General features: G+C 47.0%; 1 protein-coding gene across 1 annotated transcript; it reads right to left on the bottom strand.

Moving 5' to 3' along the window:
* On the bottom strand, positions 1–12,548 carry LOC104696105 (probable G-protein coupled receptor 19). The gene is made up of 2 exons (XM_010410229.4): positions 12,148–12,548; positions 1–3,204 (listed from the first exon to the last, which is right to left on the bottom strand). Exon 2 carries the CDS (start codon positions 3,167–3,169, stop codon positions 1,940–1,942), a length of 1,230 nt encoding a protein of 409 aa, XP_010408531.3. The 5' UTR covers positions 3,170–3,204; positions 12,148–12,548; the 3' UTR covers positions 1–1,939.
* Between the last annotated feature and the right edge of the window lie 13,986 nt (positions 12,549–26,534).

Below are 26,534 nucleotides of genomic sequence, written 5' to 3'. Positions count from 1 at the left end.
TAGACTCAGTCCAATTCTTATTAAAGAGATTGATAACTAGGAGAAAGAAAGAAAGAAAGGAAGGAAAAAAAATGCTTTCTGTTTCAGGAAGTATAGATGGTTTTGGGTGAAGAAATTTTAATTCACAAAGTCCATTTTAAAAGAGAATGGCTTGGATTACAGTCCCTTTTTCCTCCCCTTTCTTTCATTAAGTCCTCTTCTTTACCTGCCAGACCCTTGCAGTCCTTCCTCCTGCTTTCCACCCCCTCTACGGGCACTGCCCTGCCTGAGCATTGACCACATACAGCCTTCATGGCTCAGAGGCTGGGTAGAGAACGTCAGCAAATTGGTGAGCACGAGGCAAGAAAAGGGGTTGGAGTGGGGTAGAACAGACAGGATGGGTCTGTGGGCTGCCAACCAGCTCTCTATCAGGTGGATCATAGCTAAGCTTGGGGTTTCTAAGCAGCACAAAGTGGTCATCACACATGGTGAGAGTCCAGCACTCGTTCTCTCATTGCTGACTACACCATCCCCTGAACAATAACACAGTCAATAATCCATCTGCTTCTTAGATGATGTTTTTCCTGCCTGGATGCTCAAGGGACCTCTGCATTTCTGAGCTAGCACTGAAACAGAGCTTCTGGGACCTAACCATGTTGTTACCTCCTCCTTGGGATACAAGTGGACCTACTTGCCCTAGGGAGGAAGCACAGTTTGCTTCCAGAGCACGTGCTTCCAGCGGCAGGACCCAAGGTGTACACACCCAGAGTCACATGTCCCCCATGCACAGTGCCTGTTTCCCATGAGCTCGTCATCACTGTGCGAGACAGGGCTGTGCAAAGAAGCTCCTGCCTCTCCCTACTGGTCTCCACTGTCATTCCCCTTTTCAGCAGAGCTGAAGACCCAGCCATTCCCACTGGGTTGTTTTTTCACTGTGCTGGCAGAGGAAGAGCAGCAGGAGTTGGCTCCACCTGCAGCCAAGAGCTCCCAGGCAGGTTGTGTCCTCTGGGACACCAGTTAGGGACCTCTTCTAACACACCTGAACAGTGGCAGATGCTGCCAGGCCACTGTGAGACTACAGAGCTCGTGTTCCTGCTCCTGTTTGGGAAAGGCCGCTCTTTGCTGCACGTGCCACGGCCGTGCCTCAGCAGGAGGGATGCAGACCAGGGGACACGGCCAATTTCAGATGTGAGGAGGCCCTGGGTGCCTGGCATAGGTGTGGCCCCTTTTGCTCAGCAGCTCTTCTCCCCGGCTGTGCCCACCCCTGGGTGGGTGCAGCAGACTGGGGGTAGAAGCAGCTTGAGGGGCTGAGGAGGGTGAGACCAAGGAGGGGGACTTTTCCTGGGCAGTTCAGACCACGAGACCTCCAGAGAGGTGAAGGACAAAGATGCAGAAGCATCCAGCGCTGGCCCAATGCTGACCCTGCTGGGGCAGTGGGAACTTTGTCACTGATGAGGCCAGTGGCCTCAGGCTGAAGCCAACAGGGCCCCCATATGGACATCTTACCTGTGGGGTCTCAACAGGAGGGACAACCCCGGTGCAACTCTGTTTGTGGGAACATAATGGAAGGAAGCCTAGATGGCTCTGGGTGGATTTAGGCATTTATGCACCATGGCCCATCCTGTACAGGGATTAAAACAAGCAGTATTTCTTTCTTTCCCTTTTCTGCCTACAGATAGAGAGTGTAAGGACTCTTGTTTTGCAGATAACCGCTACAGCATTGCTCATGATTCTGGGTGAGGAGTTCCCCAAAGCAGAATGTAGTAGCAGAGTGTAGCAGAGTGTAGAAATGAAATAGAACGAAAGCATCAAACCCAAGGCATTTAATAAAATAAAACATCTCTTCTTTTTCCCCCCCTAAAAGCTGTGTTAAAAATACATAACTGTACATTGGTTCAAAAGGGAGAGAAAAGTCCTTCTTCTGGGGATACAGAGTAACTTTACAAAACAATGAAGCCCACTAGACAAACGTATTTGGGGGATTGGATGGAATAGGCCAGGCAAGCTTTCTTTCCTTGGCTTCTCTGTTAAAAGCATCATAGGTGGAGTCTTTGGTGACACTTTTGGCTGTAGCTGGAATATCTACAATACCAACATGATTTTTTTTTGCCATCCTCGAACTGGTGGTGATGGTGTATGCATTGCTTCTGTAGCATTTCATGGCAGACATGCAAAAAGTTTCTTTCATCCCTCTTCTGAAGTTTGCATTATAGATGGAGTAGAGGGTTGGCTTAGAGGCTGAGGAACTGAAAGAGATCCAGGTGACAGCCAGGAAAAGCAAGGAGCTCTTTCTGTAGTCTGTTTCCTGTGGGTGCCACAACTGTACTGTGAAGAAAGGGAGCCAGGACAGGAGAAACATCGAGTTTAACATTAAGAACATCTTGATGGTTTTCACTTTTGTTCTTGGAACAATATTTGTTGTTCTCCTGACAGTCATTCCATCTGTGCCTATTCTCCAAATGTACTTAATGATTTTCTGGTAAAAAAGGATTATAAGGAGTGATGGGATCAAAAACACCACCAGGAGGTGGATGACACTGTAGGCAGCTCCTTGCCAAGAATCGGGGAGGAAGAAGTTGCAGTGGTGGTCACTGTCGGAGCCATAGAGAAAACAGGCTGGTGATGCAAACAGAGCACCACAGAGCCAAGAGGCCAAAATCATTTTTTTGGCTTTCCCCCTGGACACTTTGAAGCTCAAGGGGTAGACAATAGTGTAGAATCGATCCACACCTATGGAGAAGAGCACGTAGATCTGGACCCCGGGCGTGAGGTACTGGATGTACCTCACCAGCCGGCACACCCCGCTGCCCAGCATCCACCGCCCGGAGCTCAGCTGCAGCAGCAGGAAGGGCGCGCTCCCCACGCTGCTCACAAGGTCTGCACAGGCCATGGACACCACGAAATAGTTGGTGGTGGACTGTGTCCTCCTGCTCCTGTGTATCACTAAGCAAACAAGGAAGTTTCCCAAGACAGAAATCAGCCACAGCGCTCCCCAAACCACGCTGGCAGCTGCGATTTCCCCCGGCCTCAGCCCGTATTCTACCAGAGAGTGGTTCCTGCTGGAGCTGGCGCCTGGAGCTGGGGGTTCTGCCATTTCGTAGCCAGCACAAGGAGTGGAGGCTTTGGGGTTGCTCATGTTCTGCAGCAGGAGCAAGGTAAAGGGAAGAACAGGACAACTGCTGTTATCCATGCTGCGAGCAAACTCGGCCACGTCTTTTGCTCAGGCTGCAGACAGAGAGGAGAGAAAAGGTTCTCTTGAACAGCTGTGTATGAAAAGCCCATCTTAACCTACAAAAGAATATTCTCAGTAGTAGAAATATATACTGTGAGTTCTATATTTCTGAGCTAACACTGAAATACAGCTTCTGGGTTCCACTGTAGCTGGTCCTTTGTGGTGGTATGACATGCTGTGTCAGGGCGATCCCACCCCACCCCCTGGCTGGTTTGTGGTGGCTGCCAGCCTTTCACGCCCCCTCACTTGTGTTCCTAACAGCCCCATTCCACATCTGCAGCATGGGCACCGTGACAGGCAACAACTGACAGAACAAGAGGACACAGTCTCAAGCTGCGCCAAGGGAAATTTAGGTTAGATGTAGGAAAAATTTTTTTACTGAAGGAGTGATAAAGTTCTGGAATCGTTTGCCCAGGGAGGTGGTGGAGTCACCATCCCTGGATGTGTTTAAAAAAAGATTGGATGTGGCACTCAGTGCCATGGTTTAGTTGAGGTGGTGTTAGGGCATGGGTGGGACTCGGTGATCTTGAAGGTCTCTTCCAACCTGGTGATTCTGTGTGTGATTCTGTGACCCCAACGCTGCCTTCATGGGGGGAATGAGAAGGGCAGGACCCCTTGGTCAGCACAGAAGGTCCCCAGGTATTAAGAGGCCTAAGTCCAGAGAAGTTTCTGGACCGTTACCATATATGTCCACAAGCCCTGACCCAACCAGGTTATAACTCCCTTTTTGCTGTGGTTTTCCTTGGAGCAGGATGTCTGCAGCGGGAAGCCCTTCCCTTGGGGCTGGGGTGCTGCCCAAGGAGACTTCCTGGGATTGGGCACCCTCACCACCAGCACCAGACCTCTGGAAGAATGACTGGTTTGATCTTGAGTGGTCCTTAGACCCTTGTGGATGAAGTGAGCAGAATTTTGGGGAACCCTTCAGTGAGAGGACTTCGGGGTGCATGTGAGTGTGCGTGCACTTTGGGACATCGTTCTTGTCTGTGGCATAACAAGATCCCCGACTGGTAACACCAAACCTGCCACCTGTCAAACGTCACTGCTTGTGAGTTACAGTTTGTCTGAGGGTGTTACCTGTGTCAAATTGTTCTCCTGCACCCTCATGGCACACACACCACAGAATGCGATAGGTATGACCTCCTGTTCTGAGGAGCAAGAGACAAGAATGCCTATATTGATAGAGTTTCTAGTGTTGACTTTAGCCAGATGGTTGGGTTGGTCTTAGCCTGTTGCAGGGATAAAATGGAAAAATAGCTAATTTTAGTGGCTATACATATGCAAACACCCTGCTGCTATCTGATGTCCTTTCAGTCATCATCTTGACATGCAAAGCCTTTTATTCACTAGAAACACAAAGTCTTTTCTGTGGTTCTACTGCGAGAATGCTGAACTCCAGAGCTTGATAATGTGCAAGATAAATCAGGATTCAGTGAACAAGCAGAAGATCAAAAGGTTCATCCTAGAAGCCAAATGAACAAGCTCAAAAAGCCACCATCATCCTCCTCAGCTTTTCAAGTGATCCAAATTCCCATGTTTGCTTTCTCTTGGGCTTTTTTCAATGCTTTGCTGATGCTTTTTTCTGTGCTTACTCTAGCTCTGCATCTACCACCTATTATTTTCTCCTTGTCTGCCTACTCAGAGTGAAGCCTGAAGGCACAGAGCCCCTGGATGAATTTGGGATCTTGCCCCTTGTGCTGTTTCACATGTCCCCTTCAATAATGCAGTGCAAAAAAGTCATCAGATGTGGAAGAAGAAAAGATGTACTAATTGCTTGTTGTGGTTATAGAAGATTTTTTTCCTCTAGCTTTTTAGAGCCTGTACTTCATGTGACTGTTTGTGTCACATGAAGGAACACCATCAGCAACATTGTCCCTTGTCCCCGCTTCTGCTAGAGGGCTGTGGGTGCTGCCCAGCCTGGCCTTGCTTTCCCCCTCATCCTTGGTTGCCTTCCCTCATAGTTTTCTTAGTGGCTTTGCCTGGCAGATGATTCCTGATTTCTCCAAGGGCTCCTGCTTGTCTTTCCCCACCCTACTTTGGATGGATCTGCTCCCCTGGAAAAATCCTGCGGTTACTAGCTGTTGGCAGGGCATTTGGGCTGCTGTGTCTGGCAGAGTGGCAGGATGCATTGTCAGTGCAACCTGCTAAATTACCTGTTAGAATTATCTGTAATAAAATAATACATGTGGAGCCTATTAACTAGATAGAAAGGAACCTTATGGGATAATTTTCTTCCTTAATTTCCCTTCTTGCCGTGCAGAAGTATGTCCCATTTAAAAATAGCCAGCTGTACAAATTAGGCTTCATAGAAGAATAATCAGATAAAATGTCTTGACCAGTACTGAAGAGCAGTGGAAGTCTGGTATGAGAATGAAATGGCCTTTCTTAAGCTGTTAAAATAGGCAGACTTGCTAACACTGTTCTCATGATATTTCTTCTCATGAGACAAATCTGCTCTCTGTGTCTGTTTAGACCTGGCGCATTTAGTTTTGCATGTGAGTAAACCCCAAAATATTTACAGGGTTGTAGTGCTCAGATAATACTTTTTTGGATTTTTTTTCTGATGCATCTTGCCTAAGAGCCAGCCCAACCACTGTTCACGGGAGAACTTGGGTTAGCTGCCAGCACACCTTGGAGAAGGCAGGAACCGAGCAGCCCCAGGCAGAGAACAATGTGTGACCCCCATGGAGAGCAACCAGTGGGTGCCCAAAGGAAGGAGGATGCCAGGAGATGTATCCTGCTGCCTTGTGCTGGAGCTTTGCTGGCAGAGGAAGCAACATGAGAGCAGGAAAAGCCGCCCATGTTCAGCAGAGATGGTTCTTGTGTGGTGCTGGTTTCCTCGCTGTGAACAGAACAGGAGAGGCACCAAACAGAGCAGCAAGTAGTGCTGTGTTTATTGATTCTTCCTTGGAAAAATTCCAGGCCATCCAGCACACTGCCCACGAGGCAGAGGTGAAAATACAGGCACAATTATAGGGAGTTTGACTGACTTGAGCATAGGGTTTCACTGGTTGTACAGCAATCACTTGTTTTATTTTTCTAAAAAGTAAAATGCTATCTGATTAACCAGTGTGCTCTGAGATTCCTGCATTCCTGGTCATAGATAATTTTGTCTTCAAATGGACCAGAAACTGATATCTTTTATTTTAAGTGATCTCTATTCAAGCCTATTTTCCTTATGTGGCACTGAGATCTGGATCATACCCTGATTTAGTACTAAGAACCTGAGTGTCTATGGCCCAACATATATTTTTCTTCAGTGGGCAAGTCTGGTTTTTATGAGTCTTTTTTTTACAGTGGAGACTTGAACTTCTTGCATTATGAGTAATGCTCCAAAAGGAAACGTGACCATAAAAAGCTCAGCATAGGCACAGCTCTGTAGGGGTCTGGGACACAAATAACTGGAGATTCCATGACTTGCTACCATATTTATCTCCAATTCCCACATCCATGTTTGCTGCATTGTTTGCTGAAATATGGTTTAAGTGTTAGGGAACCATTCAGCTTGCAAATATCAGATCCATAAAAACCAGTGATGAGTTCTGTCACCTCCCTCTGCCCTGAAGGCCAATAAGCAAAAATTTAGAAGCACAACAAGTAAAAATTACATATAGCAAGTAGGTGAGGCCTAATTACATTTTTAGTAAACAAAAATGCTTTTATTAATTTTCCCTTTAAACCAATATAATACTGGTCTGAATGGCTGCTTTCCAGTAATTATGAGTCTTCATGGATGGAGCAGTACCAAAAATCTCACTTTGTCTTTCAAGCATTTTAGAGTGGGAATCCTTTTAAAACTGCTATGAGGCCTTTCTGTATTTCTGTTTAAAAACCTACTTTTTTGTGCATTAACTTCAGAAAAGAAAGAGCATGTGAGATGACTCATAATCATTGAAGAGGGATTTCCTGGTGCCATGGTTCCATTTTATTGACCTCAATTTGCAGTTTGGAAACCAAATCACTCCATTTTGAGCTGATAGCTCTCCAAAACAGATCTGTTACTTAGAGATTAACTATTTGAGTCACAAAAATTTTGTGAAATCACTGCCACATATACTTGGCTGTTGCACAAAGCCCATATGGCATAGTCACTGTGTGTTTGCATGTTTACTGTCCTGTCTAAAAATGCAGCACCCATTGCAATTGGGAAGAGCAAAACCTAGTAAGATTCACCAAGGGTTGCAGTAAATGGGTTTTTAAAAAATGTTTAGTCAAAAGAAAAAGCATTTTGTTTCCCAACTAGTGTTTTTCAGGATTAAAAACAGCTAAAGAAGCAGATCATTGTGCATGATTTGACCTAAGCACTAGCAGAGGGGCTTTTTTATTCAACATATTTTACCTCTCTGCATCGTAGCTGCAAAACATCAGGCAAGCATTGATCCAACAAATTATTTCAAAAGCATTAAGCTGGTAATTTACTCCATAAACTTCCCTCTCTGGAGAGTATCTCGGGAAAAGTTGCCAGACTGGAAGAGAAATGCTTCATCTAACTGAGTTTAATCAACATTAGGAGTGTGAGTAAATTGAATCTGGATGGGGGAGGGGGGCTTTTGTCCGGCTGTGAGATGCTAGAAGGTGACATCCACCCTGCCTAAATTCAAATGAACTGCCCTGTGCGTGCATGGTGCCAGTGTAGAAATCCCTTTGTAGAAGAGCACACTCCTTCAGCCTCAATCTGTCCCTTGCTAAGCAGAGATGACTGTTGTGCATATTGAGGCCATTTAGTCCTCCTGCTTCCAGGGGAGGAATGCGGATGCACATGCTTTTGTAAGCACACAGTTTCCCTGCCAGTTCTTTTCCCTGCTCTAGTGCTCATAAAAATGCTCAGCTCTTTGCCCTGCTCCTCTTACCAAGGCGTTTCTATTCTCTGGGCAGCTCTTCTGAGCAAAGCCTGAAATTCTCCCGAGGTGAAGTGTGTTACTTCTCACTCTCTGCATTCCAGTGTGTGGGGATAGGAAACATCTGCCCCTATTTTATCAGGAGAACAACATGTTTTGAGTGCAGTGAAGCTTTGAGATCTGTACCCACATCTCACACGCTGCTGCCTGCTCTCTAGCTTCACCCAGCTGGTGGAGATCCCTGTCCTGCAGCGTGGATAACCAAGGATGACATGACTGTAAGCAGGGATTGGTTAATGGATGGAGCTCTCAGTGCTGGTGTGGACACGGCTCAGCTGATTGTCAAAGCTTCAGAGCTGAACCGATTGTGTGAGCTGATCTGTGTTTTTGCATCTCACATCAGGATCTGAGGGCATAACCTGCACTGAGCGGTGAGGTCATGGGAGCAGGAAATATGGATGGAATCAAATAAAAGAAGGAAGTGTTCTAATTTTCAGCACTTCTAAAGAATATATGTTATACTCTTCTACTGAATGAACGTGAATCTAAACAAGCTTTTTCTGCTGTGGGCTGGAGGAAATTCAGGGTACCCAGGCAGCCTCTTTCCCATCGACCTTTGACCCTTCAAGTTCTTTTCTGACTGTTTTAACAAGGTATTAAAACTGAGGACAAGGTATAACACTGCAACAACTGCTGGGATTGGAATCAATTTTTATTTCTTGAACTGGCTGCTTGAGGAAGAATCCTTTTTCAGCTTCATCCTTCTAACTAAGCTTAGAAAGGAGTGAGACATGCAGTGGAACAAGAACAGGGTCCATCTATTGCTTCTGGGTCTGTCAGCTCACACCTGGAGTAACTACTCTGACCTGGAGCACCGGGCTCAGGGCAAATCCACGAGGTATGATTTTGATGAGCAAGCAGGATTCAAACCCGTGCACAAGTCACAAGTCACTGCATTTTGGCTGAGTCTCCTTAACAGATGTTGCCATCTCCTGAAGTTCATTGCGGTTTTAAATGTTCTGGGAGCAGTGGCTTTTCCCTGCATCTGGAGGGAATGAATTTTTCTCATGTATTTCCTGTGGGTTAGGATTGACCCACAGGGAGCCACTGTAGGTCTGTTAACCTGGGGTAAGTTGCTAAAACCCAGTAATTATTCATGCACCTAAACCTTAAGATGTTCATTCTCTCTTGGCACTGCGAAGGAGCCCTCACTGTAATGGCAGATTCCACTTACACCCAGCATTGTGCTCTGGTCCAGGTACAGGCAGCGGTAAAATATGAGCCAGGTTTGTGCTCAGTGTTACGCAGACAGACATCCTCAGCTCCTCAGAGGGCACCACACTGTTTACAAACAGGTACACAATGGTTGCAAGTCTCTTGTTAGAGATCTAACTCTTGCCCCCAAAGGACAGCCCCACAGGTTTAAGTGTTTCAGGGCTTTATTTCATCCTCCTACTGCTGGGGTTAGTATGCAAAACTCCAGATTAGCCCTGTTCTAAAAATGATGGCAGAACCCAGATCTGTGCCCAGTGTGACTGTGGGGGCATGAGAAAGTGGGAGCAAGCAGAAGGACTGACCTAATTTCCAACTCTGCTGCCACAACAGCTTCCACCTACTGGAATTGTCCAAGAGGAGTGTAACAAGCTTGAAATACAACTTTGGAGGCTTTTTGTCCTCCCTGATGGGGATTGGGTCTGTCCTTGGGCATGGATAGGCTGTACCCTTTCCTGATTCAGAGGTAAAAATATAGATGCTCTCTCCCACGCGCTTGCAACAATTTTTGGCAACACCAGGCCCTGCCCACAGCACAGCACGTTCTTCTGCTTGATGTGAGGAACATGGTGCTTACCAGGGCTGCTTTGCCATGGTGGGTGTTGACAGATAAGAGGTGGTGAATCTCATGCCTGGCTGATTTCTCTGCCCATCTCTTGGAAATTCTCACCCTCTTCCCACTGAGTGTCCTCTCCCCCACAGGGAAAATGCACCAGCAGCTACAGCAAGGACTTTGGCAGCTTAGCTCACCCTCTCACCAGCAGTGAGCACAAATTCTCCCCCTACAAAAACCTGGGGAGGTTTTTTTATTGTTGGTTTTGTGTGAAAAGGTTATGTAGAAAGGAATTCTTGCTAGGAAATCTTGTGAAAACTGCTTTCTCATTGCACAAGAAGTTAATACGGCAACAGGATCTTTGCACTGGTGCGAACATTTGTGCTGGGCTGCAAGAGGTCCTGTCACATGGCTCTTGACCCTTCTTGGTAACATGGGTCCCCTGTGCCAGACATGGTGACAGGGAGTGGGGTGACAGTGGTGGCTTATAACCAGAGATGCCTGAGATGCTTCCAGGAGGACTTCTCTGGTAGGACTGAGAGGAGCTGAGCTGCACGAGCAGTAGAATGACACTCCCACGGCCTCTGCCAGAGGATATGGCCATTAGTGAGAGCATTTCAGTTGTCCTGTACCAGCTTTATCGGAGAAGCTGGGAGGGCTGAGGGCCATGCACAGCCCAAAGCTGAGTTGGAAATGCCTGATGGGGAGATGATTGTGGGAAGGGAGTCTCCCTGCTGAGCAAGGCTCGGGGAGGATGAAAGCAGCCTAGGGGAAGCCACTGAGGCAAGGTGTCAGCCTGCTGATAGCCCCTGAACTGGAGATGCCTTCGAGGACTGGGTGCCAGTTGCAAGAACTGTGTTGGCTGCCTGCCAGAGGGAAAACCTAGGGAAAGATGGAAGCTGCTGGAATGAAGAAATCCCAAACACACAAGCGCTGCGTCATATCTTGGTGCTGGGAGAACTGTGTGGTGGGGACGGTGAACTGACTCCACCTGAGAGTGTTAGGGGTTTGTTCTGCATTGTCTGACTGAAATTGCTCTCTGTTGAGCACCTGAGAGAGGATGCCTGGTGGGGCTGCAAAGGAAAATGCAGATGGAGATCATATGGTGTGACCCAGATGTGGGAATTGCACTGCACAGCTCTGCAAACAGAGGCCTCACAGGAGAGCTGTGGGGGAGCGAGGGTCTGCAGGCTCTTACTTTGAGACAAGGAGCAGAGCTCCCCACATGTGTTTAAGGTGTAGAGATTCCTCCCCTTACTGACTCATCTGAGACCAAGATGCCTAAAATAAATTAGAAATCAAGCTTACTCATAAATCAAGTTTCAAAAAATCCATATTTAGACACCCAAATAAGCTTTTAAGGATGCCTCAGGGTTGGCAACCAGTTTTTCTGCAAACCAAGCCACTTGTTTAAGTGGTTAAGAGTGACTTTAACAACAAACCTTCAAGAACCACATCTGCAAACCTTTGCCAGAAAGAACTGGCTATGAATCCTGCCTCATACACACAAATGGCCTTTTGAAAGCAGAAGGCAGCTTTACTTCCCCATTACTCTGTGGAGCCAACATACTGTTTGACATGCTGGAAGCCAGCTGGATAAATGGGAAATATTGCTATGCATTCTTAGAGAGTCTGTGCCTGAATTAGCTAAACTGGAACAGCCCTCTTGCCTGTGCTGGCTACAGATAAGCAAGGATTGCTCTGCCTGTGGGGTTTCCCTGAGTAGCTGCACCCAGGCACCCACACAGAAAAAGGGAGACAGCGCTTTAAGAAAGTATGATTTGAAATTAATGACTGAAAAATACAAAAGCAGCTGTTCTAGAGCAATGACATGAGGAAGAAAGAAGCTGTTTGAATGTATTTAGAGACAGAAAAAACCAGATGAGCAGATCAGTCTGCTCCATTGCCATAAAGTAATTTTCTGTTTTCACTGAACTGATGATGTCAGGAGATTGTTTCAAACAAATAGGTAGCATAATTGAAAGATAATGAATATAGATAGAGAGAATGTAGATTTGTGAAGAAAATATGGGCAGTTATTCTGCAGTAATTCTACACACCCCCTGCTTTCAGCAGATAATCTTAAAATTCTAGCCCCACAGAACATTTTCTCCTGGGGAATGAGTCCTCCTGGCTAAAACCCTAGTGATTTAAACGCACATAAGTAAATACACGTAAGATAAATTACTGGAAAAGATCATGTCGTTTGCCTCCACAGGGAGAATTACCCCTTTAGCTACAGCAGTGCTCAGCACAGCCCCTATCCATCTACATACCTGCTCCAAAGCATAATCCCAAAGCCGCTGGTCTCCTCCTTGCTCTGCTGGTTATCCCAAGTGAAGCCACGTCTGGGAAGGTGCCGGTCATACTGGGAACCCCGCGGTACCTCCAGGTCTGCAGCTACCTCTGCCCGGCTGCTTGCAAAGCCGCTTGAGGGGAGGGACGGGGTATTCTACCCCTCTTCTTCACCGGAGGAAAAAATGACGTTTGGCAGGGGTGGCCGCTGCCCAGCGCCTTTCCGTGTCATGTGCCATGCGGATCATGCGGCCGCCCCCCGGCCGGTCCCGCGCCTCCTCCCGCCCCGTCGGGGCCATCAGCACCACGGACAGCGCCGGGCGCGGCGGGGCGGCCGCACCGCGGGGACACCGGGGGGACACCGCGGGGACACCGGGGGGACACCGGGGGGACACCGCGGGGACACCGGGAGGGCCCCGGGGGAACACCGGGAGGGCCCCGGGGCTGGGCCGCCCCCGGCCCGCGGCGGGGCCCGGCTGCCGGCGCTGACGTGCCGGTTGCCATGGCGAGCGCGGCGGCTGGAGAGGATGCTTTTCTCCCACGATGGTCGCCATGGGACCCCGCCAATTGAAAGGAACGGAGCGAATGAATAAGAGGAGCGAGGTGGAGAGAATATTTAACTAGCTTCCTCCGGGAATTTGTGCCCTTTTCCCCCTTTCTTTTTCCTTTTTTTTTTTTAATTCCCATGTGGATACTGAAACTCCGACAGCCTGGTCCGTACCCCTGCTTCCCCCCTCATTTAAAACTGGGCACCTTTTATGTTTTGTGGGGAATGGCACCGACACCATTTCCTTATGTTCTCTGTCACACACACTTTATTAAGCAAGTTGGAATAATAACAACCCTCCCCAAATCTTAATCTGTCCTCTCTCACAAACGTTTTTCCCGCAGAATTACAGCAGCTCCATAAATTATATTACACTGCAAGCTTAAGGAAGGAAGGGATCATTTTAGTCTTGACAAACTTTCTGCCTGGGAACTAAGCAAGAAATTTGTTTGGAGAATGGATTTCTATTATTTTGGGCTTTCTGACTTGAAATGCATTGGTAAACTGAACCAACAAAGCCTGGGTATTTTCCTTTGTTTTCCCTCATTTTTCAGTAGAGAACTCCAAGTGTATTTTAAAATTTTTTTTACCAGATGTCTTCAGTGGAGAAAAAGTACAGTTGTATATTGAAAAATACAGTCAAGGAAGAAATAATCAATGTGATTTTTTTACATGAATTACTGTGGCGTAGTTCAGTTCCCTATATTTTACACTTTTAAGTTACATTACATACAGTGGAATGGGTGTGCTGGGAATCAGGTCAGAAACATAGAATAACTTCTATACAAAGATTAGACTAGGTTAGAAATGAGTAAGGTGTGGGAAGATTTTTTAGACTGAATTACATGGAGAGTGTCAACAGGAATTATCTGTTCATCTTCCAATGGGAGAACTTGGAAGGGAGCATCAGATAAAGGAACCTGGTTCAGAACACGAAGAAGGGGTAGGGGGAAGTTCCTCAAAGTGTGGGTGCAACCTCCTGGGGTTCCTTGCCAGAGGATGGTGTGGGTGCAGAATTGCATGTGAAACTGAGGAGAGGTTGAACAAATGTTTAGAAAAATGCCAGATAGAACTGAAGTCTCTAAACTAATAAAACCCATTGCTTTCAGAAAATCATCTGAGCTCAGTGCACTGGAGGTCGGGAGAACTCCTGGAGAAAGGATTGTACTGAGGTTCAGTGAAAGGCATTTTTACAAAAAACCCAATAATTTTATGAAGTTTGGGCTGGGAGTGTGACTTTCCAAATACACCTACAATATGCCTTTGTCCTCTTAGAGAATGGCAATAGCAATGGCAGCTTGGCCATACACCAGCTTCATTGCCAGGTACTTCACACAGTGTATTTCAAAGTTTGTTGGGTTTTTTCCCAGCAAATTGGGTTTTATGTTTTGTTTTGGGTGTTTTTTTGTTTTGTTGTTGGTTTTTTTTACTGTTCTCCTCCCTGATTGTCAGTGTTAGAGGAAAGTAATCTTAATTTTCACCTTCTCTCCAGATTGGTTTTCCTGACAGTGCAGGAGGGTGAGGGAAAGTTTCATGACACCTGTGTTGAGGAAGTGTTGCCCAGGGAGATGGAAACTGCTCACAGCTCAGTTCCTCCAGTTCAGGGGTGGAACCTTTGGCAGCTGTAAATGCACCATGTTTTGAAAGAAGGCATAAAACCCTGACAGTTGCTTTGGGGCTCACTTTCTCCTTCTCACCACATAGACATAAGGATGAGTGCTTGAAATATTTAGTGATATTAGTTTTTCATGAGCTTTGCTCACATTATCTTCTCCAGTGGCTGTTGGATTGATCACACCTTTGTAAAATCTGAGCACATCATTTTGGTGTTGATAAACTGGAAGAGTGTGAGGACGTGCACCTCGTTCAGCATATCCAGAGAGCCTGAGGCATGAGGCCTTATTGCTTGGAGACTTGTTTCTCTGACAAGACCTAAGCATTTTCTCAAATTTGTCCCAAACAACCCACGTTGTTCCAAATCTGATGTCAGTTGTTGCCAGAGCCACAGTTGCTGTTGATTATTTTGGAACTGTTTTTGCAGGGCAAAGTAATTTTCATTCAGCATTGATTTGATTTTATTGTGTGGTTTTTTTGACCAGACCTGGAAGTAAATCTCAGATTTTTTTTTTTTTTTTTTTTTTTTTGACTCCTGTAACATTCCTGGTATTAAAGATGCTTTTATTCCTGCCAATGAATCCAGAGACAAACCCAGACAGAGACGGCAAGTACCCCAGCTGACACTTGACAAGTCACAAAAGGGTTCACCCCCAGAAAGTTTGCTGTGGGGAGGGGGAGCAGAGAAATAAATCCTTTGAAGGGATGAGAGATAATAGGTGCAAATTAAAGGCTGTGCCTTTGGTACATTGGGATCATTATGGCTGAGTTACTCCCTGGGGTGCGACTCCACATGGAGTCTGTGTTTGCAGGGGCAGGCAGGGAGAAAGCATTGTCATTTTTGCACAGGGCCAGACTCTGATCTGGCCTCAGTAGTCCTTATGGGTCCCTTCCATCTCAGGATATTCTGCCATCCCGAGTTTTCCATTTTATTCAGGGGGATCAGGCTCTGGGGCTCAGTACACAAAGGTCTGGCGGGCTGGAGGCAGCTCGGGGGTTGCACCAGGAAAAGTCTGTCCTTAATTCCTGCCTGTGTTAGTGCCTCAGAGGTGTGGTTTTGGATCCATCATTTAACATCTCTGGGCTAAATTCTGATCAGGAGAATCTGCACTGGGTTAAAGTGAAGTCCACTAAAGCCACGTGGCAAAACCCAGCCTGTTACCAGTTAAACACATCTGCACTGGTTGTCCTTGGGCTGAATTTGGCTCAGGACCTCGAGAATGAACAGTGCATAAATGACTCCAGGTTCTCTAAGAACGCTGCATTTCAGCCTGGTTTTGTTTCAGGGATGGACAAGGATCCCTAAGTGTGAATTGTGCCACCTAAGGGTAGCCGACCAAGAGCAGGAGTTTTTGTTTTGTTTTGTTTGTTGTTTTCACCTGCTTAAATCCCAACAGTGGTTCAGAGAGTAGTAAGAAATGCCCCACAGCTGAGTTAAAACCTTATCTTTTCTTAGCTGTGCTCAGACCCCTCTAAGGTCTGACCTTGCCCTTCTGGGGTCTGAGCACAGACGTGAATAGAAGTGAGATTCTGGGATAACAAGCTCCAGGGACACCTTATATGTGCTTAGTGTGGAAAATAGTAACTTGCCTGGAGGAAATATGACTCACTCTCACTGGAGTTTGGAAAAGTAGGGGGAGTTCTAGGTTTCTGTTCAATTAAAGCTTATTATGAACTCATTTACTTTGCCTCCTCCCCAAGCATTGCATGCAAAGCAGGAGTCACTGGCCCTTGGAGTGAACATACTGTACTGTGCATCCTGATGGATGTCATTCCATGTGACCTACATGCACAGAGAGCAGCTGGGATGAGTCAGGTCTCTGTGGCTGAGGCTGCCACAGCTCCTGCACTCTTGAATTAATGCATATGTTTGAAACAGAGCAGGACTGATGTCGAACCATTCATTGAGAAGCAGCAGTAAGATCTGCAGCAGCTTTAAAGAGGAACTCATTCCCTGGAGACATTGATCCTTTGCCTCTTACTTAGAGAGAGTTTCCAGTCCTGTGGTGATGTCAAAGAGGATTAGGACAGAAAAGATTGCTGGCAATGCCAGTCAGGGAATCCTGAACAGGGAGGGAGCTATGGCAAGCACAGCAAACATGGATAATCCAGTGCTAAGGAAAACAGTCACAATTTATTATTGCAGTCTGTACACACTCTTGGCTGAACATGACTGAATGGGAGGTCTTTCTTGATTGTTGGGGTGGCTACCTCCTGCTCAGCAGAACAAAAGCTGTATTACTTTCCTGATAGGGCCAGAGAACCCAGGATGGCTCAGACTCAGTCAGTGTAGTTTGGAGACCTGGTACAGGGCAGAACTGGTGGTGTGAGCTTGCCTTAAACCAAACCAAAGCAAAACAACCCTCACTCACCCCCAAGTTTATGAGTTGCTCTCATCTGCCTACCTTCAGGTGAGAAGACTGGATCCATTCAGATTTCCACGGCTCTCCTTGGAAGAACTGTCCCCATTAGAAGTTCAACATGCTCATCAATAGGCAGGATTAGTGCTAACCCTGCTTTATAGCAGCATCACCTGAGGGGCTGCAGAGATGGGAACTGGCTCTACATCCACACTGCAAAATGTAATACTCTTCCCAGCAGCAGATCTGATTTCCCAGGGACGTGGAGGGTGAGAGGAGCTGCTTTTTAGCTGCTGTGTTACATACTCTTGGTCAGGTCAGGGGCATGTCCAGCCCTGAGCATGTGCTCCAGCTTGGTACAGCAGCTCAGGGCTCAGCCTGGCTCAGTGCCATGGGCAAGGGCCCCAAAGGGACTGGTGTTTAAACACAGAATCTTACCACAAAGCTGTCTCTTGTACCACACAGACCTGCTGCAGCCATAAAAGCATCCTGCCATATCCTAGCCCTTAGTCCTCAGCCTCTTTTACCCAGTTAAGACTTTTACATAAAATTTTGCCCAGTGAGCCAAAAATGAACTAGGCATTGAAGAGACAAAGCCTTCCTTGCACTAGAGGTAATGAGTCTCTTTGGTGCTGAAGTGTCTCCTGAAAATGGAATGAGAGGCTTGCTGTGTTGATGAGAGCAATGGTAAAATAGATTGCCAAAATCTGGGCTAAATTCTAACGAGCTCTGTCTTATGCTTGGGGAAACAGAAGCAAAAGGAAGTGAAATTGTAGAGCTGTGAATTGAGCCCTTATTACCCAGGCCAATGTAGAGAATGTGCTTCTCACTGGGCCTAGGGAAATAAAGAAATAGGACTCCCTTGAAAATCTGAAATTTTGCTCTTTTGAATAATCACCAAGATTCTTCGTATAAAAATCCCCATAAATACTTTCACATGTTCACATTTAATACATTGGCTACTTTCAGGTATTTTTCAGAAAATCCTTGCCTTGTCTCATCTTTGGTGAAGGAGGGCCAGGGGTCCCCATAACTTTCTCATCTTCTGTACTTTCCTTTCTCATGCTGTCTTTTTAAACATGGAGACACTTGCCTGTGCTGTGATGGAGTCTATTTAGCAAATCTGGTATTGGGCTTGGAAATTCTGTGTGCTCCGACCTGTCCTTGTTCACATTCCTCTGGTCAAGCCTGGCTGCTGCTGATGGCTGAGAAACCAGATCCACCTGTTCCCTCCAAAAGAGGCAATAGAGTGGCTTTACAAGGAAAACACACCCAAGAAGTGCTACAGGTGTGTTTGCTTTCAGCCTGATGGCAGTCTCATTAAAACCATTAAAAAGGCTCCCCCTGACTTCAGGAGGGAGAGCATTTCCTCCTCTGGAGTTGTCTGCTTGAGTTACGCAATGGAAACAAGGTCGGGCCTTATCTTAAAGTTGCTTGTATAAATAACTTGTTCCAGGGTTAATAACTGATGAGCCAATTCTTATAGAGCCCCAGAGGTCAAAGGGTTGCTTATGACAACTGATAAACCACCCCTGAGTGGTGTTTTCCCAGCATCCCTGATAATGCTGCTGGTAGGCATATCATGCTTATCCATCAGCCCTTTATGGGCTGCTTATAAATGGCACATCACTGTGAATCTCAGCTAGCAAAACAAGCAACATCTGTGTCACAGAGCTGCACAAAAAGTTGGGAAACTCGTGTGATTCTTGGCATTTGCAGAATGCTTGATTGGTGGATTGAATGTTGTGAAGTGTATTTCTGGGAGAACATGAGAGATGCTCCAGCCACAAGGCTCCCTAACGTGTCATTAGAAAGTCAACTTATTTTCTGGCTTAACTTTACCATTGTAAACAAAAAAAAAGTGTGTGGGGCGGAGGGGATAAGTTTACTTATTTCAAACAAAAAATACTGCAAATGATGGACAAACCCTGAGAATGGACACCAGGTTTTCCCACATATCAGCTGTTTTCCCCCCTCACCTCTGAATTTGCTTTTAAAAATGACTGTGGGGCCATTATATGAGTCTGTTATAAAAATAGCCATTGTCTGCTCACTAGGGACACCAGATTTTCTTACTTGAAGAGATATGGTAATTTCTTTCTCCCCACTGTGCAAAGAGCTGAGCTTATTTGTGAAGCACTCCAACCCTTAGTTTGAATCCTCTCTGTCTGGGAGCAGCCTAAATGGAGTCACCCTCTGAAGTGTCAACAGTGGCACTGCTGAACTGGGACCCTTTGTCTTCCCTGGGTGAAGCAGTAGCTGCACACCCAGCCCCAGTGCCAAAGGGGGGATGGGATGGTGCAGGAAGGTGGGGGTGGCTGTGGGGACCCGGGCGCTCCCCTTGAGTCAAGCCCGGGGGACCGTAGGGCTTTGGGAAGTGGTGATCCCAGAGTGACCTCACAGAGCAGGGGAATTTGGTGAGGAGACACCTGTGTCAGGATGTAAATTCCTCTCTGAGCATCAGCTGAGCCCCCAGGTCATTAATCCTTTCTGGGACAGGTTCAGGTTTTACTGCTCGAGCTGGGAGAGCTCACAGACATCCGTGGCTCTTAGGAACGGCTGCAGCAGGGCAGAGCCCTGGCAGCTCTCTCCCTCAGGGGGAGGGACAGAGAAGGATGCACAGGGGCTTCCACCTCTCCCCTGTTTTCCCAACAGATTTTCACAATCGTGGCAGAGAAATTTCCCACATGAATAAAACTGTACGAGTGAGAAGGGTATTATTCCAAAGAGACAGAGAAAACAGTGGCCACAGGTGGTTTTGGGCATTTACTGTCTATAGTCAGGTTGCTTTTGGGAAAATGATGTACAAAGGGATCTGTTCCTTGTCCCAGCCTCCTGGCCAAGAAGGCTCCACCACCAGGAATTTGGCTCGAAGGGTTTAGAAACCAGAAGAGAGATGCAGCAGAAATCTGCCAAGGCTGCACTTACACTTCCTTAGTGACCCTCCGCTGTAGCTTTTCACACGTTCGCCCGGACAAGAACCCGCAGCAGTTCCACGTGGTTCGTCTTTAACAAGCTCGCTGCGTAAAGAGTGGAGCTCGCTGCGCTCCGCCGCGTCTCGGAACGCAAATCGCTGCTGCCCTCCCGCGGCATCCCCGCACGGATCCTCTGCTCCGCAGGCACGAGGGAGAGCCACCGGGCACGGCCATCTCCGCACCGGGGCGTCTCACACCTGCCCCCACTCTGACACCTGGGGTCGAAGCCTCATTTTTTAAATCAAGGAGCGGTAACAGCTTAACGAGGTTGGTCATTTCCCAACCCCGCCCTTGGAGGAACGTGCTTTTCCCCTTGAGAGGGTGGTGAAGTCAAGACTGTCAATGTAGAGTCATTGAATCTGTGCAATGACAGTGCCAGCCACGGCAAGGTTTCCCTGAAACCCATTTCCCCCCTGCATTTGCCTATTTAGGCCTTCCCAGTGACTGGTTGGAGGAGGGGATGACTCTTCAAGAGGCTGTGTTGTCTCGTTTTCCCTATCTCACACATATACACTCATTTCTAGCACCAAGGGCCAGAGATGCCTGCCCTGCTACAATGAGACTTCAGGAAAGGAGGATTATTATTGGAGGAACGTCGAGACAACAGCAGTTGCAGATTGAACAAATGTACTGTGCTGGGTGACAGCTGGGGAGGTGGGGATGTGTTAAACAGGGCTAAATTCTGTACCAAGTCTGGAGCAACCACCCCAAAATAAGTGAAGTAACTTTGGTCTGACTCCAGTGTATTGGAGAGCAAAATTGGCCTTGCAATTATGTGAAAAAGTAGAGCAGATGAAGAGTTTTAGATAAAGCTCACTCAAGGGAAGGTTGGTCAAAGCTGTTGTATTTCACTCTGTCTTCTCTTTTCTGGTAGCATTTCTGGGTCTGGATTCTCATACCACATTTCTCTATGTTTAGGGGGATTTTTGGATTTTTATAAAAGAGGCCTGGACTCTGCTCTTACTTATACTTGTTGTACACCTGCTTATTTCAGTGTAGTTCAGCTCTACTTGAGCTTTCATAGGCAAGAAAAAAGAAATCACCATTGGTCTTATTGTAGCTGAGCAGCGGGTGAGTCACGATGGGTTCAACAGACACCTTGAATGCTGTGAACAGAAAGACTTGGGGCTGACTTCTGTCCTCACACACAAACCCTGCTGACTTCAACATCTCAGGGTAAAATTTTGCATCTCTTGCCTCTTCCTGTCCCTCAGCTTTGTAGTTGGGAAAACAAGCCAGTAGTTGTGAGGAATCTCTCCAGAGGGCAAGATTACTCCTGCAGGAGTAAATTTTCTGGGTTTTATGAGTGGATTTTAGTGCTTATCAGATGTAAAGTGCAGAGGAGGAATAATGAAGCCCCAGCAGGGTGTCACTTCTGCTGAGAAATGGCCAGGCATGTAAATGTGTTCATGCTGAGGGACCATACTTGTAGCAGATTAAAGTGCATTCTATAAAGTATTACATACAGTTAGGGCTGCAGGTAAAGCTGCTTTAGGGTTTGAAATGAAAAGGGCACATCAGCCACACGACTGCTGCGTGCACTCTGCATGTGTGCGCTGGCTTGAAGATCAGAGGACAAATCTCACTGCTGGCAGCCTTGTGCTGGGGCCATGGCGTGAATTACCTGTCCCACCTCATCTCTTCCTCCAGGCCCTACATATTCTGGTGAAATTCAGCATGATGATGGTGCTAATTCTCTTCTTCCAAACCTCTGCTCATACCAGTCTTGGTTTGCAAATGGACCCAAGTTTTGCCCAAGTCAGTGGTGCTGCGTTGGTTTGTGCAGCTGGAGCTCTGGAGCACTGAAGTTACGGGAATTTTTAAATTCTCGGGAAAGGAAAATCGAGGCGGATGTCTCCCCTGTTGTTACTGTCTGACCTTTTTTCCTGTATGTTCTCCAGTGTATCATTTAGCATGTGAGCACCTCAGGGAAGAGAGGAAGGAAGTATCCTTAATGGGCTCCTTTGTGAAATGAGGTAGATTTGGTGACTGTTTTTTTTTTTTTTTTCCCATGGAGGACTGTAGATTTAACACTGCAGACTTCACTCTTTCAGTGTTCTCCCTTAAACTGTGAACTTGGCTTAGAAAGGATGAAAAGGTTGCAGTGCTTACATCTGAGTGAGGTTAAACCCTACCTTTGCACTTGCACTGGATGATAGGTTTTTTAGTCAATATGCCTGAAATCTGTGTAGAGGCACGTGGCCTGTCAGTCTGGAGTCTCTGTAGATGGAAATGATGGATAATGTTATTGGAAGGGATTGAAAATAATTTGTCTTTGGTGCTTCTGAAATAGACTGGTCCCAAGACACTGCAGTGTTGTTCTACCCAACATGAGTACATTGTTCTTACCCTCCTTGGTCTGACCTGCAACTGCTTTGCCAGCATGGAAAGACAGCTGGTAAGGGTATTTAGGGGGCAATGCTGCTTTTATCAACAAGCTGTGAAGCCCATGGTCAGTATCTTTAGAGATCTGGACTAAGTAATTGAATGGTGCAGGTATAATCAAGTTGCCCTGCTCTGGGCTGGAGGTGGCTGCCTGCAGCAGGGTGATGGATGTGACTCAGTTCTGCAGAACCCTGCTCCTGAAGTGGTGAGCTAATGAAATGTCAGTGGCAGTGATGGACTGAGTTAGAGGCAGATGGGATTTTGAATCTGCTGCTGCCAGTGCTCTCCTGTTATCTACAGTGAATCATGCACAGCTGTGGCTGCTGGAAGATAAGCTCTGGGGTCTGGGCTAAAAAAGGAGCAAAGGGAAGTTCTCAGTTTCTGCTCTTCAGGCATGAGATAATTTTTGTATATGGTGAGTGAGATGTGTTGCCTTGTGCTAAGTTACCCAGAGGAGGGAACAGAATACAACTCTTCTTTTTAATGATTCCTTGCGGGGACTCAAGGCCTGGCAGCCCTGGGAACAGGAGGACTAAACACTCCTTCAGTCTTCCAAATCACAGAAATATAAGTCTCTTACAGATGCCTCAGTAGGTGGTTTAACTATAGCCTTTAATCCTCCTGTGCCTCAGCTCCCTCTTTTTTAGGATACAGATATACTTTGCAGCCATGCTGGCAGTATAAATATCTCAGGGACTGTGATATTTTCTGCTCTCTTTTTACTGTGGTGGCAAAATATAGAGGCAGGGCATTACTATTTACTGTTAAATTTCCAGAGCTGGCATTTTAACCTAGTGTATGTTTTGGAAACACAGTGAGGGAGAGCTGGAGACAGAGAGGACTTGCTCTGTCTGGGCAGGGAATGGGCAAAAAGGCTGCTCCCAATCTTCCTCTCTGCTTATGGGGCCACGTTGGTGGATTTTGAGGGGAAAACCTGCCTGACTTCCAGGCAGTCTGCTGCTGAGCTCTGAAGGTCTGGCACTCAGGAGCAGAGGTGTCGGGAAGCTTGTCAAAACCCACCGTGGATCTGCTCAAATAGCCTTCATAAAATAATAAAAGATGCACCTTGACATGTCTGAGCATGAGGGATGAGAGGAGGTCACAGGAACTTGGGGTCCTGCAGCAATGCTCTTACAGGCAGCAGTATTTTGGAGCTTTCCTGTTTTGTGCTGTACCCTATGGAAGGCATGTGATTAATCCACTTAACTTGTGGGTACCAAATGCTTGACTTAAGGAGAGAAAGGATCTAATACAGGGCTTAACACCTCAAGTGGATTTCCTGGCAAGCCTAGGCATGAGATTTTCCTTACAGAGATTAGTTAGGTTGTTTGGTAGAAATGGAAATCAGAAGACCTGGGCATGGTTAAAGGAGGAAACAGGCAAAGGATGGTGTAACTTCAGGGCTATGGGAAGATAAGAATGTACTTTGGGAAGTGGAAGGTACTTTTTTAGTGATGGGAAAGGACTGTGCTTTGAAAAGCCATGATATGAGAGGGATGGAATGGAGGATATGTAGAAATAAAAGGCTCTGAGACCAGGAGAGTACATTTATGAAGTGTAGCCAAGTGAGGAATGATACAACAGTGAAGAAAAAAAAGAGCTCAGCATGGTCAGCAGCTCATTCTTACTTTTCTTTAACATTTTCCTGGCAGAACCTGGAAGAATCACAAAATGAAATTGCCAGTTCATGCTATGTTTCAGCTTCTATCTGGGACAGTACTTGTTCTGCACCTGATACAGAAGCCTCCAAAATCTGCTATGAAACGGAGGGGTCATGTAATGCCTGTGTTGGTAACAGCATTTCTGCGGGTGACCAGAGGGGTGTTTGAGCAGCTGCTGGCAGTCCCACAGCCCAGGCAGGGAGGCTGACCGAGCCGCACGAGTGATCTTTAACGCAAATTTGGAGGTGTGCAAGTGTTCACAGCACAGTACATGCAAACACACGTACACATTTATCCAAGGAAAATTTTCCCCAGCGCCGGTGCTGTCCTGTTCTACACCTCCAGCTCTTTCTCCCCTGGTGCAGGAGAAGGGTGAGAGGTCCTCCTCTGGCTGCTGCCTGCTCGGAGGGCGAGATGAAGGTTTTGACCCCCTCGGTGCGCTGGATGCTGCAGACATCAGTTGTGTGGGAGACTCAGCAGAGGGAGCCTCGCGTTCAGTCCTGGAGCAGAGCTGATGCAGCTCGGAAGGAAAGGTCGCCTGCCTTTCCTCCCTCCCCGGGGAGCCTGAGCTTGCCGCAGGAGTGGGAATGCCTCGGCAGGATCGCACGGTTCCCTGTGGGAGTGCTTTATGCTGCCTGTGCCGTTTTTTGAAGCACTCAGAGCCTGTCCCTGTGACGCTGCGCTCCCAAATGCAGCTCTCCCACCACATCCCTGGGGCAGCTGTCATTCTGCTGGAAAAAGTGATGGAGGAGGAGGAGAACTCTGTATGGAGTTGGTCTGCATTGTCCGAACTTGTTTGTTACTCTGAAACTGCCCAAACATCCTGCCTGGCAGTGGCTCTGGTGTGTGCAGGCTGGGGAGGTGTTTCTCTTGTGTGGCAGATCCTGAGCATCCTCCCCATGTTAAATATTAACCTGTTGCTGCTGATCTTCCGGGCCATTTTACTCTATCTCCAGTTCTGTTGACACACGAGGAGAATACTTGAAGTGTAATGTGAATTTTCTATGCCTGGCTGCTTCACTGTTGATTTTTTGATTGAAAAATCAGGTTTTCAGGTAAATGATTATTTTTTAAGCAAACGCCTACTACTCATAAAATATTTTTGGTCAAAACCTAACATATTTTAGCTTTCATCTGCAAGGCTTTCGTATTTGTGACAGTCATTGTGTGAAAACGTTTGCTTCTCATGTTAACATATTTTTTCCCCCCAACAGCAATTAGGACTTTATTTTGGAAACGTCCTGTTTCCCAAGGAGTTTTCTGTTTGAGCAGCCTGTGTGCCCAGCCCTAGTTCAACAAAAGCTGTTCTTGTTCCAGGCCAAGAGGCAGAGGAGAGGATGGGCAGCGGTGGTGTTTTTGTGGCTATGCATTTTTCAGGACAGCAATAGTTAAGAAAAAATGACTTTGAAACAGAACAAGCAAAGAACCAACTTTGGCGATGTATGTCATGTAAAACATTTCCTGCTTTTTTATCCCAGAACTTCAGGGTCTGAGACATTTTCAGGTGGGTCTGTTTTGTTTGTTTACATGTCCATGTCTTACCTGAGCTGACGTAGTTCCTGTGTCCCTGGTGGGCAGGAGGTGAAGCCCCAGCCCAAGGCATCAGACATGATGTTCCTGTGAGCTCACTTTTTGTTTTCCTCACTTCTTCCCTCTCTTTTCTCTTTGCAGTGAAGGGGGAGCCTGTCCCCTGTGGGGTCCCCAACTGAGTTTTGACACAGTCACCCTGCAACTTGAGCTAAAACCAGTTTGCCTGTTCCAATAGGTAAGGGTGAAGAAAACAACCCCTACTAGAAAATGTATTGGCCTTGCCTATGATTTTAAACACCATTTGGCATGTAATTTGATTCCCTTTCAAACAGGCCAGCTGGTAAAAGTCTGGCTCTAACAGGCACTTGAGAGGAATCTCAGCAAGTTAACATGCTTTTAACACATCCTGCTCCATCATTCATAAAGACCTGATGGAGAGCAAGCAATTGTGCTCTCTAACGGTGCTGTCTGATCTGCTGGAGCACTTTCCAGTCTCTACCACCACCCTCTCTTCTGAAACAGAGAGCAATAAACCTGAGGAACAGCTCGTGAGCCTCTGTCTCATGTGCAGTTGTGACCTAACTGAACAGGACAGCTCCCACCCTTAAGGAGTAGCATCCACGCAGGTGTGGCTGCTTTGATGGATAGACCTCCCTGCAGAGGTTTCACCCTTGATCAGAGCAAGGCAGTCATGACCATCGTGGGCAATTGCTGTCCTGGGAGGACAAGTAAGTACTCCAAAATGCCGGTGGGAGAAAAGAGGGACCTTGAAGCCCCTGCCCCGTGTATAGTAATGCAAATTAATATTCCCTGCAAGCACACCAGATCTCCTCAGGGGACCACAGCAGCTCTCTTAAGTTGAACCAGCTGAGCCCACGGGCTAAAATCCTTATGGGCACCCTTGCCTGGGCTGGCAGGCAGCTCATTGTTCAGAGAGTAACTGCTTTATGGCATTCCTTCCTGGATATGGAGAACTGGCAGGGGTTTCTCCCTCAGAACAGGTAAAGTGGGAGCACTGCGGTGGGCTGTATGGGAAACAGAGGAAATTCAGAGGGGCTGCTTGGATAAACATGAGTGAACAGCTTTTATTCCCAGAGCCCTGTGGGTGCTGTGCTGCCTTGGCAGAGGAGCTGTCTGAGGCAGGACATCTCTGCCAGCCCTTCACCACCTGCTCTTCTGCTCTTCCACAAAGCCAGCCAACCCCAATCCCAGTCCAACCAAAGACGCCTTTGAATTTCATCCATGCCAGTCCAAAAATCATAATAAAGTTCTGTAGGGCTGACTTGCACCCTGTAC

The sequence above is a fragment of the Corvus cornix genome, chromosome 1A, assembly GCF_000738735.6.
Source record: "Corvus cornix cornix isolate S_Up_H32 chromosome 1A, ASM73873v5, whole genome shotgun sequence".
NCBI classification, from domain to species: domain Eukaryota; kingdom Metazoa; phylum Chordata; class Aves; order Passeriformes; family Corvidae; genus Corvus; species Corvus cornix.
The sequence above is the reverse complement of the archived record's forward strand: the minus strand, read 5'-3'. Positions and strand labels throughout refer to the sequence as shown.

Bases quoted from the DNA above. Each gene is read 5' to 3' on its own strand.
- LOC104696105 (XM_010410229.4), bottom strand. From the start codon at position 3,169: ATGGATAACAGCAGTTGTCCTGTTCTTCCCTTTACCTTGCTCCTGCTG.